The 17,297-nt window shown below is 56.0% G+C and overlaps 1 protein-coding gene across 3 annotated transcripts in view; it reads right to left on the reverse strand.

Annotated features, from left to right (window-relative positions):
- Nucleotides 1-17,297, reverse strand: part of ASB2 (ankyrin repeat and SOCS box containing 2) — a 28,843-nt gene that overhangs the window by 1,522 nt on the left and 10,024 nt on the right. For 2 of the 3 annotated variants that reach the window (XM_027066518.2, XM_027066521.2), the window contains exons 3-8: nt 17,026-17,192; nt 16,073-16,228; nt 13,507-13,752; nt 10,416-10,587; nt 2,358-2,922; nt 1,389-1,542 (exon numbers count right to left, since the gene is read on the reverse strand). In XM_027066518.2, the coding sequence (XP_026922319.1) occupies nt 1,389-1,542; nt 2,358-2,922; nt 10,416-10,587; nt 13,507-13,752; nt 16,073-16,228; nt 17,026-17,192 (1,460 nt within the window). Of the gene's footprint in view, nt 1-1,388; nt 1,543-1,931; nt 2,086-2,357; nt 2,923-10,415; nt 10,588-13,506; nt 13,753-16,072; nt 16,229-17,025; nt 17,193-17,297 lie in introns of those variants that run through there. The other variant, XM_027066520.2, reaches the window with a different exon arrangement.

Below are 17,297 nucleotides of genomic sequence, written 5' to 3' on the forward strand. Positions count from 1 at the left end.
GAGGCCGTGGCCATCCCGGGAAGATCGGGATGCAGAGGGAATGTGGAAACAACGGCAGAGGGGCCAGGTGGCTCAAATGCCATCCAGATGCATTTCTGGCTGCTTGGTCTCGCTTAGGACAGAGCCTCCCCTCCGGGAAGCTCAGTCCCTTTCTCAGCTGAGTGAAGACTGAGTTTGTGAGGAGGGAGGCAAAAGGCCACTGGCGAGCAGAGGACAGGGCCGCTGGCCTGGCTGGCTTCGGAGACTCTGGGGTACCTGCCGCCTCTTAGAGCCTCTGTCCACCCTCCATCTGGTAAAATAATGTCAACATCACAGCATTAAACGGAAAAGCACGTGGAGAGTGTTCTGTAGATGGAGAGTGGGCTTTAAAGTTACCACAACAGGTGTTGGTTAAGAACTATTTGTACTACCTGCTAATAAATGTTTATAGCACACCGAAGGGTTCTGCCCATTTGTCCCTGGGACTAGGTCTCGAGAGCGATTACCCTTCTCTAGGGAGGGCAGAAGGGGACTGGGAGGGGTGGGGCCAACATCTAAGCAGGGACTGCTCCGCGGTCCTCTAGTGGCTGAGGATCACCGTGATAGCAGCCAATGATTCACGAACTCGGTGAATGTTTAGAGAGCCTCTAGAGCTGTGCCCTGGGTGAGTGGGCAAGTCACCACCACCCTCCGCTGTCGCTGCCCCAGTAACTCGATCAAGGGTCCAATGCAAGTGCTTCCCAGGCATTCGTGCAAATGAAAAATCCTACAGTGCGTTTGGGTTCATCGGGGCACGGGGATCAAGGAGGAAGGTGGCAAGGGAGAGGTGGGGCACTGCGGGGTGGGGCACCTGGACGGTCAGTGGACAGGCCACAGTGTTGCTCCCGGTGCGGTCTGTGGACCAGACCTGGGAGCACGCTGAAATGCAGCCCTGCCCCATACCTGCTGAGTCAGAATCTGCATTTTTAACAAAATGCCCAGGTGCTTTGTATGCACTTTACCGTTTGAAATGCCCGAGACCACTATTCCCTCCTCTACCCCGCCACACTACCTCAGTGGCCCACAAACATGGGCAACTTACTCTGAAAGTCCCGGTACCCCTCGGTGAGCTGGAGCCATTGAAAACGTGCTCGATTTGGCAAAGAGACCCCGGGGTTGGTCAAACTTAGGTTTGAATCCCAGATGCCACCAACTAGCGGGCAGACCCTGGCTCAGATGACGACATCATCTCTCTGAGGGCCAGTCTTCTAGTCACAGAACAGTCCTGGAGACCCTCTATGTGACACGCGGCACAGAGCTTGCCACATAGTAGGTGCTAGTTAAATGTCAGTAACAGTCACGTGCCCCGAGTCCTGGGCCTGAATCGGGCAGGGTGCCCCGCCAGCAGCAGCAGCAGCAACGGCCCCTACCTGCCTTCTCCTTGATGACAGCCCAGTCCTCGAAGCTGTCGATGTGCTCCTTCAGCCGCGAGCAGAGATGCACATTGCCTACGTAGTCCAGGAGGACGTCGATGATGGGCCCCGCCCAGCGGCTCATCTCCGGGGCAGACAGGATCTCGCAGAACTGGAAGACATCACACACTGTGGCCGGGGCACCCGGGACCAAAGGCAGCGCCTCTGTGAGCACATCGGTCGGGGGACCCGAGGCCGGGGAAAGCAGGGGTGTATGCGAGGACGGACACTGGGCACGCCCATGGCAGGATCCAGTTCTACCGGCCCTCGCCCCTCTCCTCAACACAGCCTCTGCTGCCACAAGCGGAAGGCGGGCAGCTGGGACATCACCTCTCTAAGCCTCAACTTCCTTGTCTGGAAAATGGGACTACGACAACTGGAGGGTTATTTTTTACGAGAATTAAGGTAATGTGAACATCACCTTCTTTGCACGCAGCAAGTGGCCCTGCAATGATTCCGATTAACCACTACATTGATCTCCAAGAGAAGGGTGTTTCTCACCTCCTTTTCATTTCAAGTTCGGACTTTTTAAGTCACCACCACGGCCACGTCCTGCCTCTGGGTCCCTCTTTGCACCTCGTCTGCTCTTAGCCAATCTGCTCTCACCTCCATCCCCATCGGGGTCATTCAACATCATATTCCGGGCGCAGGTTTGCTGTGGGTGATGAACCCCTCAGTCTCCCACATTCCCCTGCTCCGCTGTTGTTTCCTTAAATCCCCCCAGACCGGGGAGCAAACAAAGGACGCAACCCGTGCACGGGAGCCACTGAGCTCTGCTGCCTCTGAAGCACGCCGGCCACGGGGTTCCACGGCCTGCGGGGTGTGCGGACCGCGATGCCCCCCCCCCCCCCCGCCCGGGCTCCGAAGGGCATCCGCCATCAGGCCACCCTGGCGCGTGCTGGGCCTGGGAAGCGCGCCCCTGCCTACCTGAACCACGCCGGGCGCCTTATCCGTGGCGGGCGCGTCGCTGAAGCGGCTGGAGGGCGGCGGGACGGGCGGGTGCGGGCCGTTGCCGTACAGGCACGAGAAGCAGGGCTCGCCGTCGCAGCCGAGGTCCATGAGGAACTTGAGCAGCGACAGGTACTTCATGGCGAACATGATGGTGGCGGGGAAGGCGGTGGGGTGCGTGGCGATGTAGGCGTCGATGTTGGCGCCGTGGTCCAGCAGCAGCTGCATGGTGCGCAGGCAGCCGTGGCGGATGGCCACGAGCAGGGGGCTGATGACGTCGCGGTTGGGGTCGGCGCCGGCGAGCAGCAGCAGCTCGGTGGCGTACACGTTGTTGTTGACCACGGCGAAGTAGAGCGCGGAGCTGCGGCGGTCCTCGTAGAGGCGCGCGCGCTCGGGCGCCAGCGGCGCGTTCACGTCGAAGCGCGCGCCCAGCAGCGCCTCGAGCACCGCGTCGTGGTTGCGCTCGGCCGCCAGGTGCAGCGGGCTGATGCCGCTCCGGCGCACGCGCGTGCGGCTGGTCACCGGCAGCAGCATCTGCACGATCCTGCGGGTGGGGCGGGCAAGCCGGGGTCACGGGGCGGCCCGGCCGGCAGGGGGCGTCGAGGGTCCAGGCAGGGCCGCTGGGGACTACCGTGTGAGGAGGCAGTGGCCCACCAGCGGGGGGCGCCGGAGAGCCAGCCGGTCCCACATTGACCGCTTTGGGAAGGACGGGTCTGCGGCTATCCCCGCTTTGCAGATCAGGGAAACTGAGGCTCCGAGAGCTTCGACCATCTTCCCGAAGTCACAGAACCAGGAAGGGGTGGAGCTAGGCTTCACTCTCAGAACCCATGGCCTCCGAAGTCCTACCTCTGAAAGATCTCAGCCCGACTGGCCTGTGGTTTCAAGAATTTCCTGCTGACTTATTTCAGGTTAAAGAGTGTTCCCCATTCCCAACTCATTCCCTGAAGGAATGGACCGGAAGGCCCACAGACCTGATGCAGAGGCAGTGGAGCCCGTAGTGAAATTTGGAGCTAGAAGTTTGGCACCTGCCTGCCTGGGTGGGGCGGGGGAGTAGGGGGACAGTGACAGTCCTATCCCAGAGCTCACAGCGTCCCAGGAGACAACTAAAGGATTTACAAACACAGTTTGGTTTAATCTTTTCCACAACCCATAAAGTCCGTCTCATCATTCCCATTGTGCTGATGAGAAAGCTGGAGGCTCAGAGAGGTTGACGGACTTGTCCAGGCCGTATATCGGGAAAGGCAAACCAAGAAATGTACCCCCTTCCTGCCCCAGGGCTGCGCCGTCCTGCATCTCTGTGGAGCCGCCAAGTCCAGGGGGACAGGAGCGGATGAATGTATTTGGCGTGGACCACTCCTGCGCTCGGCCCCGGTCAGCCCTTGGTGACCACAAAGTCCCTTCCCCTCTCCTGTGAGTCTCAACACCTCTTTCCCTGAAGCCTAACTCGAGTCTCTCCCAGGCTGTCTGCCTTGCCTGTGGCCTGGAGAGGGTTGGTCAGGTACTGCTGAGGCTGGAGATTCCTGTGATCCCTGGCTTTGCTCTCTCCTGAATCAGACACTGCTCTTAACATTTCATCTGCATTCATCTATTATATCTTCCCAGTAGCCCTGTGAGCTAGTACGTGTGCTATCTTAGTTTACAGATGAGGAAACAGAAGCCCAGAGAGGGTATGTGACTTGCACAAGAACACACAGCCAGTCAGTGACGGAGCCAGGGTTTGAACCTAGGCAGTCTGATTCCCCAGGCCACACTCTCGACCCCTGCCGTACGTCTTGTGTCGCAGGCAGGGTGACAGCTGATAGGTCACAGAGTTTGGCGTCACCGCGAATTAACTTGCCTGCCCCAGTTTACCTTCACTGCAGCCCTGTGGGATAGCCTGAGGTCTGTGACCTTCCTTTTGACAGATGTGATTCAGAGAGAGGAGGCAACTCATCAAAGGTAGTAAAGCAATTCCGGGGGCTCTTGACCCCTTGTATTACCCTCTTCCCCTAGACCACTGCCACCTGCAAGAACGAGCTTCCGCCACTGACCCCAGTCCATCCAACCCTTGCTGACAGGTGACTTCCCAGCCCCATGTGGCCACCAAGGAGGTGGCCGTGGTGAGGCAAGCAGGTGCCACCAGGCCTGTTCCCATGCCTCTCAGCCTCCTGGCATGCTGGCTTTGCGGCTTCCTGGAAATCTCATGCCAGTGATCTCCTGCTAAGATCTCAGCGGAAAGTATTATTATTGTTAGTGACGCCGTGTTTGCCTAAAATCTGCCCCTAAAACCTCAAAAGGAAATTCACACACCCAGGGGGGCTAATTGCCTCCTAATTTCTATTTGTGCAGGCGCAGGAGGCCTGACCTCACTCTGTAGAGGTGCTGGTCAAAGGCAGGGCTGGGGCCTCGCCCTGGACCACAGCCATCGCCAACAAATGCTCCCTAACAGCCGTGGCATGCCCAAGCCCGGGAAAGAACAGCAAGAAGAGACTGCCCTGGGGCCGCTGGCCAGATGGGGCTGGCATCCCCGGCAGGTCACAGCTGGCCTCCAGCAATGCCCTGCCCAACCAGGGGAAAGCGGCAGGAATGTGGGAACATGACTAGCGTCGCCTACAGTCCCAGAAACGTCATCCTAATAACACAATAAAGTCATCTTAATGTACACTTCCGTAGGACTTCACAGAGTAACTAATATGCCCTGCAGGACGGGGTCTGGAGATCAGCCTGTCCAGCCCTCCCATTTTATAGGGGGTGAAACTGAGGCCCCGGGCATGGGGTGAGGAAGAGGGTGAGATTGGATTGGAGGCGGATGACAAAGCCAGGGCAGGATGTAGGTGTCCAGAATTCCCAAGGCCAGGCCTTTCCGTGATGCCTCACTCCCCCAGCCCCAGGGAGTGGCCGCCTTGGTGGCCCTGCCACAAATCATCACTCCTTTTCCCCAGCCCGTGTTGTGGGACAGAGGGCTGGAGGATGAGGTGGTGACCCCATTGATCTGAGTCTCTCTACTTCTCGCACAGGCAGGTCCTGGGGCCACAGGGCTCAAAGTGTACCTCATGAAGAGGAACAAAGCTGACCACCGCCCACTAGAACCTTTGGTGTCTGGGAGGCCAGGTTCCCTGTGCCCACCCCCCCTTCTCCCTTCCCCGGGGCAAGAGCCACACCCACCAGCTTAAGCCCTGAGACCAGACCAGACCCAGCTCAGGGCTATTTCAAGGAGGCTTAGAGCAGCAGCTGGGCAGGTGACCTTGGACCCCAGTCACAATAACTGCCCCCCCACCGCCTTGTTTCTAGGACCCACCAGTAAACGGATCCAACTTTCTCTGTCCCAGACAGCCTCACTGTCTTTTCTCCAGGCCCCGGGTCCCCACCCAGGATTCTGTGTCCTCAAGGCTGCTGCCCTGGTTCCAGTGTCCTGCCTGAATTTTAGCCCAGTGATAGGGAACAGAGCAGAGAGCTTCGAGTCAAAGCAAGCTGCCCCTGGCGGTGTGGGGTCCCACATGGGGCTGTGGACCTAGGTTACACCACCGGTGTCGTCTGTCAGTGCTGGGCCATCTCAGGCCTGTCACTCAACCTCTCTGAACCACGTGTTTAACAGGGAGGTAATCACAACAAGAGTGATGATGACGATGGTGACGATGACAGCTGCCCTTTAGGGAGCCCCTGTGAATTGTTGGGAGCACCCCACCCTCCTAAATAATATTACTGAGCATTTGCTCTGTGCCAGGCACCATTCAAGGTACTTTACTCACTGACCTCATTTATCCTGGAAATGACCGTATGAGCTAAGGACTTTATCGCATTCACTCGTCGTAACAACCCAGCAAGGTGGGATCCCTCTGCCCCGGTTACAAAACACAATTCGCTGATACCTTTCCCTGAGGCTGGTCTTCAGGATAAAATGAGATCACTCGAGTAGTAGGGACCCCATATACGGTGGCCGTTGGTGTCTTGACCACCGTGGTGACTGCAGCCCACTTGCCCTGCACACGCAGCACGCGGGCATTCTGGGTCACAAGATCACGGTGGAGTGACCTTTGTCAGCGTTGGGTGTAATTTGATTGCGGACTAGACCTTCGCAAGGGAGCCAGTCACCCACAGATGGCTCGGCTGCCAAAACCACCGGGCTGCACTGTGGTGACCCGGCCGTGTGTGTGTGTGTGTGTGTGTGTGTGTGTATTTTGGAGGGGAGAGACTGCCTCTTCTCTGAGCCCAGGTGATGCTCATGCTGAGCCAGAAAAGACTCCACCAGTGGAGGAATCTGCCTGTGGACATTCCCAAGGGCACAGCAGGACTCTTGCCCACGAGGGACCCTTCTAGGTGGATGTGTACCTCTTGTCCCGAGGTACTAGGAGCTGGAGCAGGGGTGCAAACCGCCAGCTCTCCATCAGGACTCAGAACAGCTCAGTGGATCCCCACGATGCAGACTTCTGGGCCCTGCCATCCAGGGCCTGATTCAGCTGGTCTAGGGAGGAGCCCCAGAGTTCCCTTTTAATTAATAGGGATACTAACTTGCTTGTGAATGTGCCTTATAATCTGCCTTTTAATTTAATGTATTTCATGTTCTCTATCCTCCCTTTTTCCAAAAAGAAAAAAAAAAGTTTTAAGCGGCTTGCAAATGTGATAGAGATTAGAAGTAAAAGAGAAAGAATAGTTAAAGACAAGGGCATCAGAAGCGAGACCCAAAAGGCAAGTTATATACCAGTGACAAAATGCACCCTAAAAGAATGGTTCTGTCCCACACTGTGCGGTGAAATCGTCTGGGCAGCTTTTAGAGACCCTGAAGGCCCAGCCCAGCCGGCTTCTATCAGAATCTCTGGGGTGAGTGAGGCCCAAACATCAGGGTTTTTAGAGCCCTTTAGTGGGGTGCGGGTGGGGCTCCAGTATGTAGCCAAGACTGAGAATCTCTGGTCTTAGTGCTATTCTAAATTCAGTTTGAAAGATGTCTGGGGCAACTGGTCTTGTCCAACACAAACCATTTCTTAATAGATCTGTCTTTGGCTAAGGTCATGACCTCACCGTCCTTGAGTTCGAGCCCCGCGTCGGGCTCTGTGCCGACAGCTCAGGGCCTGGAGCCTGCTTCGGATCTTGTGTCTCCCTTTCCCGCTCGTGGTCTGTCCCTCTCTCTCAAATACAAAAACATAAAAAAAATTTTTTTTAATCTATCTTTGGTGTTGAGCTTTAATCTCATAAGGTGACTTTGCTAAACTGGAAATGAAATAGAAGATAAAGCCTCTGGTTAAATGTGCTACAGAGATGGCATCATCTGGCGAGCACAGAGACCAGCTACTGGGCTCTGCTTTCCATGCTATGGGTGGGCAGGGCGTTTTGGCAGGTGGCTGAGAGCGGAATGCCCATGGAATGTCACATCAAATCCCTGAGCGGCTCATGGGAGGTCAGCGCGGAGAGGGCCATTAATGCCACATGCCCAAGGAGTGAAGTGCCCGGGACTTGCCTGGCCATGGGCCCTGCGGCAGAAGCTGCTGGGAACACGGCTTTAAACCTTTGTTGGGCAGCCCTCAAAAAGGGCCTGGCTCCTCTCAGTCTTGGGGAGCAGAGGGAAATGGGGCCTGGGAATGGAGGGTGGGTAACCAGGGAAATCGCTCTGAGAGTCATGAATCCGAAGCAGATTTGGGGGGAACACAAACTGTCTATATGGGTGGTTCCGGAGAGGACCCGCCTTGCTCCCTAGTCATCCTTAGGTGCTCCTTCAACCTCTCCTCCAGCTGGGGCCAGACTGCCAACATCGGGGTCCACTTGAGGCATCTGGGTGTGATCGAAGGATGCCAAGGGACAGTCCCCGCCCTGCCACTCTCTGGCAAGCCACTTCCCATCTCTCTCCTCTACAAAATCAGGAGTTGTATGAGATCAGCGATTCCCTCAAAGGTGTAGATGGGCTGTATCTGGTCTGCTCAGGGAGCTTTTCAAAGATGGAGGCTTAGCAGTCCCCCCCCCCCGCCCCCGCCCCCACCCCCGAAGATTCTGGTTTAGTGGTTCTGGGATTTGTCATTTAACAAATAGCCCAGAATGACTGTGCTCTACAGGCCAGTACAGGGATCCCGTGGGCCTGGAGATTCCAGCCCCTTCCTTCTCTTGCATTCTTGGGATCGCTCTCTCCAAGATAAACCACATTTGTTTCCCGGGGCAGAAGGGAAATAACGTGTCTTGCCTGTCACCACTGCCTGACTTGGTGCTTTCTCCCGTCTCTTGGCTTCACTAAAAACTGAAGGCTCCTCCAACCTGGGAGAGAGTGAGCACAGACCTACTGGGTCCCTGCTGTGTGCCTGGCACTCTGCTGGGCACTTTATTTCCATTCCATAAGCCACATATATCCATTGCACTAGTCCTAACAGCAACCCCATGAGGCAGCTGTAACTATCGCCCATTTTACAGAAGAGGAAAATCTTTCTGAGGTTCAGAAACATGCCCCATGGCTTCAGCAGGGATTCAAACCCAGGTCCCTGTGACTTGCAGCCTGCCCTGCAGTCCAGAGAAGGCAGGGTCTCCTCTGTGGGGACAGATTGGGTGGAGAGGGCATCTTTGGGTGGCCTTAGGTACAGACGGCCTGCACAGCAGGGCCTGGGGCTGTGGGGGTCCGTCTCTCCGTCTCCACTTCATTCTCTGGGATGTCACTCTCACCCCCTTCTCCCTCTGCCTCAGCAAACACAGCCAACACCCCCACCAACGCACACAGTCTGTGTTTTCCCCTCTTCTCTCTGTCTGATGGCAGGCTGTGTTTCCCAGAGTGTGTCGTCTGGGGTACACGGGATGGAATTTTATGTACAAAGCTTTTTTTAAAATCAGTTGTAAATTGGCAACTTTAGCAATTTAGTAGTGTGATGGATGTTTCCTTCTGAAAACAGATTTTCGGTAAACATGTCTTCAGAAGAAAATACTCAGCAATGAGGGTAGAGACGCCTGAGATCAGGAAGGAAGTCTGTGAACGAAGTTTGGAAAATGCTAGTTGAGTGGCAACTGCCGAGCCCCGGCGTCCTTCAAATGCAGCTGGGGGTCTCTTGCCTCCTTGGAGAGTCTTCTGTGACCCCACCAGCTGGGGGTGGTGCACGTTTAACAACTGGCTCTATGGGGAGCAAAGGGGGGGGCCCTGATATGTTGTAGCCAGCAATTTCCGTGGTGTAAACATTACCACCATGGCCAATTTCAGGCTGCCCGTGTGCACAGTCGGCTCCTGTGAGCGGGTTCGAGTCGGCTCTAGCGCACCTCTACCTCCGGGCCCCCTGAGTCCCTCTCCTCCAGGGCTGCTATGGAGCCCAGCTCTCCACACTCTTCCATTATGTCATGAGTTCGTGTGTGTGTGTCTTCCCTCCCCCGAGATCACTCCCGGAGAACTTAAGCTTCTCTCGTCTTAATCCAAGTGTGCAGCAGATGGTAAGTGCTCAATAAAGCCTAGCTACTATCATTGGCACTGTCTGTGTTACTGTATCATTGGCACTATTCAGATTATTGGATGTATCCCCTACGTGCTTGCTAACGGCCTGAGAGGCTATCTTTTTCATTTTTATTTTTTTAAGTAGGCTCCATGCCCGGCGTGGGGCTTGAACTCATGACCCTAATTTCAAGAGCTGGATGCTCTACTGACGAGCTGGCCAGGCACCCCCTCAGAGGTTACGTTTGCACCCCCAACAGAAATATCCCTTGGCCCCGACTCCTATCCTTCCCCCTGAGTGCAATTCCCGTAGAAGCGACTTTTGTAGCGGGTCAGTTCTCGCCGCCTGCAAGATGTGTGACCTCGGGCAAGTCACTTGACCTCTTTGTGCCTTAGCTTCCTCGTGTGATGAAATGGAGGTAAAGGCATCTACCTCCGGAGACGTGTTAAAAGGATTGTTAACAGTAGTCAGAGGGTGAAGAAGGTTAATCAGGCGACGCGCTCGAGCTTGCCGACTACTGGGGAGTCTCCTCCTTTCCACCTGGAAGGCGCCCTCCACCCTGACCCCTCCTGAGCCCCCCTGGTCCTGTGGGCGGGACGCTCGCGGCCCCCGCTCCAGCGGCGTGGGTGAGGCGGGGAAGCCGCGAGCATCGGTGGCAGGGCCCCGGGCTGACCTGTAGTTGCCCTTCTTGGAGGCGATGTGCAGCGGGAGCATGCCGTCCTTGTTGGCCTTGTTGGCATCGGCGCCCTGCGACAGCAGAAACTCCACCACATCCTCGTGCTCGTTCTTGCAAGCCTCGTAGAGGGCGGACGCGCAGTCGCTGGCCTGCGTGTTGATGTCGGCGCCTGGCCAAGGAGAAGGCGGATCAAGGAGTGACCAGGGCGGTCACTGTCAAGCACGGTGCCAACCGCCGTGGCGCATTGGATCATGTAACAACCACTCTGCGACCCTGAGACTGGAGGGGGGGGCGCTCTCGGAAATGAACAGCTGCCTCGCTGCTGCCGGCATTTCCTGAGCACTTACTACGCGCCAGGCACTCTGCCGTAGGGGAGCTCTCTCTCTTTGCATCCACAGCGTCACTCCACGCAGTCAGTCACAACTCTTACGTGTGTGTTGCAGACGAGGACACTGAGCACAGAGGACCCACGCAACTTGCCCCAGGCCGCCGGGGTCATAAGTGCGTAGCCCAAACCTGAACCCCAGGGGGTCTGACAGCGGAAGCCCCGGCAGCTGGTCTGATGGCAGAGGCCATGCTCTTCCCCCTCGCTCCATGTGAAAGCATCCAGACCCTGTTCTGAGGAAGCCACCCAGCTCTAGGAGTGCAGAACCCCCTAATAAAGAAAGACCCCAAGAACCGCCTTAATTGGGATTTGTCCTCCTCCACCCTCCACCGCAAGGAATAAGAGAGGGATTGCTTCCTGTCCCCTCTGAAGAGGGCACTACAGCATGCTGAGAGGTAAGGACTCGGGGACAGACCCTATCAGCCTCATATACAACTTCCCCATCTCCTTCTCAGAGCCCCATGGGTTTCTCTGAGAAAAGAGGTACAGTCTCTTCACCAGTCCCTCTGTATTCTGGAAGGAAAGAGAGCTGAGACAGCAGGAAAGTGTCAGTAAGGGCCGAAGTCAAAAGCATCCGTTAACCACAGCTCTGCTCTGCCTGGGCATTCTGCTTATATCAGGCTTTCTGGTAATTTTCAATTTTGGTAACTGATTTCTGGTCTAGTGGAAAGAGACGAGAACTAGCTGCCATTTCTTTTCAGGGCTTGCAAGCCCTGTGGCCTCGGGCAGCCCCTAGGGGCCACACTTTTCCCATCTGTAGACCAGGAAGAATAATGCCTACCAGTCAGTGTTGCTTTAAGAAGATAAAACATGTTACTATCTGCTATGGACTGGATGTTTGTGTCCCCTCAAAATTCCCAGGTGGAAACTTGATCCCCAGCGCGATGGTGTTAAGAGGTGGGGCCTTTGGGAGGTGCCCAGGTGACGAGGGTGGAGTTGTCATGAGTGGGACTAGTCCCCTTACAAAGGAGACCCCAAAGAGCTGCCTTGCTCCTTCCACCACGTGAAGACCCAGGGAGAAGATGGCCGTCTGTGAACTAGGAACAGGCTCTCACCAGACACGGAATCTGCCAGCACCTTGATCTTGGACTTCCCAGCCTCTGGGACCGTGAGAAATAAATAAGCACCTGAGGCTGTAAGCCCCTCGGCGTATGGTATTCTGTTACAGTGGCCCAAACAAACTAAGACAATCTCCCTGCACAGTGCTGGGCACAGAGAAGGTACTCAGCAAAGGCCGGTTCTTCAGCACGGAAGGGCTGGGGCACAGAGGCTGGTTCTGCCCCCCCACCCTGAGGGAAAGCCAGTGAACGGGTCCAAGCTCTTGAAGTCAGGCTCCCTGGAAGCCTGGACCCCGCCAGCAAAGCCGCCCGCTCTCACAAGAAAAATATTTGGCCTTAAAAATGGACTCAGCCCACAAAGGGAGCGAGACCCTGACTCAGACTGTCGGCAGGAGAGCTGGACAGATGTTCAGAGTTGGCCGGTTCCCCTTGCCGGCTGAGCACCCTGCCCTTTGCCCAGTCTCCTTGCCTGGGCTCCCAGGACCCTGCCCGTGCTCCTTTGTTCTCATGCGGGTCGGTCCAGATTTGTCCCTGGCTGCAAGGAAGGGCCCTGGGTTTGTTTTCTCAACTGTTCAGGCGCGTGCTGAGTAAGTGGATGTTTATCCAAGCAAAAGTCCCACGATGGTAATTCTCGAGGCCTGGGGTAGCATGGCCAAGTGAAGAAGCGTGCAGTTTGGAGTCAAATGCGTGTGGTTGGAACCCAGGCTCTGATGTGACCAACCATTTCACCTCTCTGAGCCTCAGTCTCCTTATCTACTGAATGGGATGAGGACACTCTCCACCTCGTACGGCTATGGAGAAAATCCCATTAGCCTATCCTGTGCTCGCGCTTAACACAGAAGGTCCTCAACCAATTACTTCAGCTCAGCCCGAGGGTCTGGCTTGCTCCTGGCCTCTCTGTTGGGAGGGAGGGAGGTTCACCTCCCACAGAGAGAGAAAAGAAATCCAAGGGGTTCTCTCGGGGAAGAACGGAATGACAACACCCTTTAGCCAGAACAATGCCTGCTATTGTCCCGGGGTCTTCTGTTCACGATGCGGGCAATATTGTTTTATTTTCTCCCGATAACGTGACTAAGATTTTCCACGGGCAGAGAGTGCCAAGACCCGGGTTCAAATCCCAACTCCTCCACTACTTCGCGGCGAGACCTTGGACAAATCACTTGCCCATCCTGGTCCTTGGTTTCATCCCATGTACACTGAGGAGGTGACCTAAATGCTGTCTGAGGTTCCTCCTGGCCTTGAGGTGTGATGTGGGTGGAAAGAGTAGTTGAAGTGTCAGGAAACCCGGGGTCTGGCTTGTTCCACCACCAGTTTGCTACGTGACTGCAAATAAGTCACTTCTCCTTCCTGGGCCTCCGATTCCGCATTCGTAAAATGAGGATGTTGGGCTAGATTAGCGACGGCACATGTTTCACACCATTCCTCCCGCCCCGGCCTGTGCCTCGTTGCAGGCGTCGCTGGTGGATCTCAACACGCTTCCCACTGAGCTTCCACACAGCCTCAGATCCCTTCTCAACACAGGGCTCCAAGAGGATGCTATTCCCAGGTCAGAGTATGACCTAAGCTTGCCTCCCCTTAGACGTCTGAGGTCCTCCCCGGCGCTGCCCCTCGGGGGCTACGTGACCCGGGGACCCTTAGCACTCACCGTACTTGGCCAGGAACCTCAGGGCCTCCAGCTGCCCGCTCTGGGCGGCCACGAACAAGGGGGTGATGCCATAGGCGTTCTTGGATTCCACCTTGGCGCCTCTGCTCACCAGGATCTCCATGACCTCCAGGTCGTTGCGAGAAACAGACTCGTGCAAAGCGGTCCAGCCTCGGTTGCAGCGGTGATTGGTGTCCGCGTTGTACTGCACCAGCATCCTCACCGCCTCCGCGTTCTTGCGCTCACAGGCTGCAGCCCAGGCACAAAGAAGCGAGGTGGTCAGCAGGGCCCTGGCCGGACCCGGCCGGCCGAGACTTCATTCATTTATTTGTCCATTCACCCGTTCGTCCGCCAGACGTTCCGTCAACAGACATCCACTAGGTCTGTCCTGAGTTCCAGTCCCTGCACTTTACCCAGGATGCACACCTAAAATAACAGTCCTACTCATAGCAGTAATATTTGCTGGTGTATGTAGCACAGATTAGGTGGCAGGCACTCTGTTCAAAGCACTTTCTGGGCCCCTCCAATATAATTCTCCCAGTCACCTATAAAGGATGTAGTGCTATCACCCCCCTTCCAACAGAGGAGGAAAATGAGGCACAGAGACGTTAAGCGACTTGCCCAAGGTCACTCAGATAGTGGCAGAACAGGGATTCAAACTCAGGCAATCAGGCCCAGCGTCTCTGTCCCTTGGAATGTTCCAGGGTGTCCCTGACTCCTCTCCCTCTCCAGTGCTACAGGCTGCAGTCCTCTACATCACCAGAGCCAGGAGAGGTGGAGGGTCCCAGAAGCCCTGCTCAAAGCCCTTCCTCAGGCTACACACTTAAACTGAGGTAAAATCTGTCTTCTGCGTACAAGACAAAGTCTTGTGGAGTCTTCTCGATCTGCTCACACCTCCCTCTTAAGCCTCATTGCTTTCTATTTTTATTTTTTTTAATGTTATTTATTTTTGATAGACAGAGACAGAGCACAAGTGGGGGAGGGGTAGAGAGAGAAGGAGACGCAGAATCCGAAGCAGGCTCCAGGCTCCTAGCTGTCAGCACAGAGCCTGACACGGGGCTCAGACTCATAGACCGTGAGATCATGACCTGAGCCCAAGTCGGATGTTTAACGGACTGAGCCACCCTGGCGCCCCAAGCCTCATTGCTTTCTAGAACCTAGATGCACTGTTGGCTCTGGTCCAGGGTTATCACCAGGGAGGCTGCTGGGCTCTTGTCTAAATTTACCACTTCTTCGAATCAGGCAGGGGTGAGGGCAAGAAGAGAAAGGGGGCTTCCTGGGTAGTGTTTCAAACAGCACCCCAGGCAAAGCTCCCCACCTCTCGAAGCCTTGGTTTTCTCACCTGTCAACCAGAGATAATAAAACCTTCCTGAGAGGACCTTGTGAGAGTACTGGGTGACGGAGTGCATGGAACACTCTAGCACAGTACTTGGCACGTGGGAGAGTGCACTCAGCACCAGGGCCCAAGCCTCGGCTGAGAATTGCCCAGTGCTCGGGAAGCTCCCTTTGGGCAGCTCGGCCTCTAGGTGATGGCTCTGGTGCCTGGGCAGACACGACTTCTGAGAAACACTTCCATCTTGGGTCTACAGTGGACCCAGTTACCAGCTGCCAGGCACCTGCTTCCCGTGGAATATTCCAGGTACTGGATACCAGTCACACGGGAAAGCAGGGATGTCTGTCGTTTTTCAAAGTGTAAAGGCCCTCTCATATTTGTATGTGCAAGACCCAAGCCTGATTGCTTAAGCCCGTGGGCATGAACTGGACGCTTTATAATGTCATAGTTCAGCATATGAACTGTGAGGCAGCTAGCTTGCTGAGTTTAAATCCCAGGTCTGCCCCTTGCTAGCATATGTGAAATCCTGGGTGCCTCATTTCATGTCTCTGTGCCTTAGGTCCTCATCTATAACATGGAGATACCTCCCATGTAATGCCCGTCTCCTATGTAGATGGATATTAGGGTTAAATTGAAGAACAGTGCGTGGCACAGAGTAAACACTCAGTAAATACCAGCTATTACGATGATTCAGATTTTGCTAGAGATGCCAGTGTCCTTGGGTGATGTACTGAATGAGCCAGGCTAAGTTTCTGGTTTGTTTTAAATGTCCCAGAGGTACAGATTTTCTTTCATACCTCTTTGCCTCTGCCTATGCTGTTCCCTCTGCTTGTCCAGCTGGAAACAGCCTCCTGTTCCAGCTCAGCTCCGACGCCCCCTTTTGTGGGTGCTCACCCCCAACGCTAGAGCCCCCTCCCCAATGCTCCCGGGTGCATCATGCCGAGCTCTTTGTTGCCTGGCTGTTATGTTGTCTGTGTGTCGCTGCCCACTGGGCGGGGAGAGCGCTGGGGCACCGATCATAGCTTTTTGTTTCTGGGCCCTCAGCGCTCCTCGGCGTGCCGGGCCCACAGGAAGACTTGGGTAGCGTGGCCCGTAGACATCCGCCCTTCACAGGAGACCCCTGGCTGGGGAGAAGGGGGGCTAGGGAGGGAGTTATGCACTTTGGGAGCAATGTTCCCAATTGCCCACCTACCCTCTGGACCCTTCCCCAGGGAAGCCCACTGTGGGGGGGCTCACCTTTGTAGAGCGGGGTCTCTCGGGACTTGTTGGAGATGTCAGGCTCGGCGCCAGCCTGGAGGAGGAATTGGAGGCAGTCCAGGTGTCCCCTGCACGTCGCCAGGTAAAGGGCCGTTTCCTCCTGCAGGGTGCGCTGGTCGATGACTGCAGGGTATGCTGGGGAGAACAGACAGGGAGTTCGTGAAGGGGGAAGACGCTCCCACCTTCCCAACACAAAGGTGGCCCCGATTTCTGCCCAATTCCAACGACAGACATGTGTGGCATCCACCTAAATATACCATCCATCCTTTGGCCCTGGACTCCGTTGCTCTCACGGGGCTGTTTCAGCTTCCCACTTGTATTATCTCAGCTTAGATGCCACCTCCTCTGGGAAGCTTTCCCTGGTTGAACCCCTCTCCGTCTCTGAATGACCCTGTCCTTTCCCACCAGCCACAGCCAGAAGCTCCGTCTCCTACAACTGGTTCTGCCCTAGCGTATGGCGGGCTGTCTGGGGCTCATGCTCCTTCAGGGCAGAGGTAAGTCCTGTCCGCAAGTCCACATCAGGCTTGGGGGCAAGGCGAGGCTCCGAGAGGAGGCATGATTTGCCCAGGTTCCCACAGCTGTGGGGGACAGCCTTGGCGGGGCATAGGCACAGCTGCAGTATTTTCCACACCACATCAGCCCCTGGAACATTCTGGAACAAGCTGGCAGTGGCTCTCCCAAAAGTCAGCCCTCCCCCACTCCTTTTCTAGGAATTAGGCTCTGCTGTCCTGAAAGGCCCAGAGCGGTGGCAGCAGGGCGGGTGGGGACAAACCACTTTTCTCTCCCAGCGTGGTGACTTTAACTCTGCCACGGGGGTAAGAATCTTGCCTCTCACCCTCCCCCTGCCCAAGACAGTTGACACTCTGGAAAAGAAGGAGCCCCACCCCCAGTCCTGTTCCCAGCCCTGGCTGCACCCGGAGCTGCGGCCTCACCTTGCTGCAGGGCCTTGAGGCAGCTCAGCTGGCCGTAGTAGGCCGCCTCATGCAGCGGCAGCCAGCCCTCCTTGTTGGGCTCTGCGAGGTTCTTGCCTGCCTTGATCATAGCCTTCAAGGCCTCTTCGTCACCTTCCTTGATGGCCTTCAGCACCGGGTCCACAGGCCTGTGACAGCAAGGGGCGGGGCACTCCTCAGGATCCAGGCGGCAGAGGAGGGGCGGGCCGCTTTTCTCCCCACAGGGAGAGGGAACGCGGGGCTGCTGGTGGCCG

The sequence above is a fragment of the Acinonyx jubatus genome, chromosome B3 (assembly GCF_027475565.1).
Source record: "Acinonyx jubatus isolate Ajub_Pintada_27869175 chromosome B3, VMU_Ajub_asm_v1.0, whole genome shotgun sequence".
NCBI lineage: Eukaryota > Metazoa > Chordata > Mammalia > Carnivora > Felidae > Acinonyx > Acinonyx jubatus.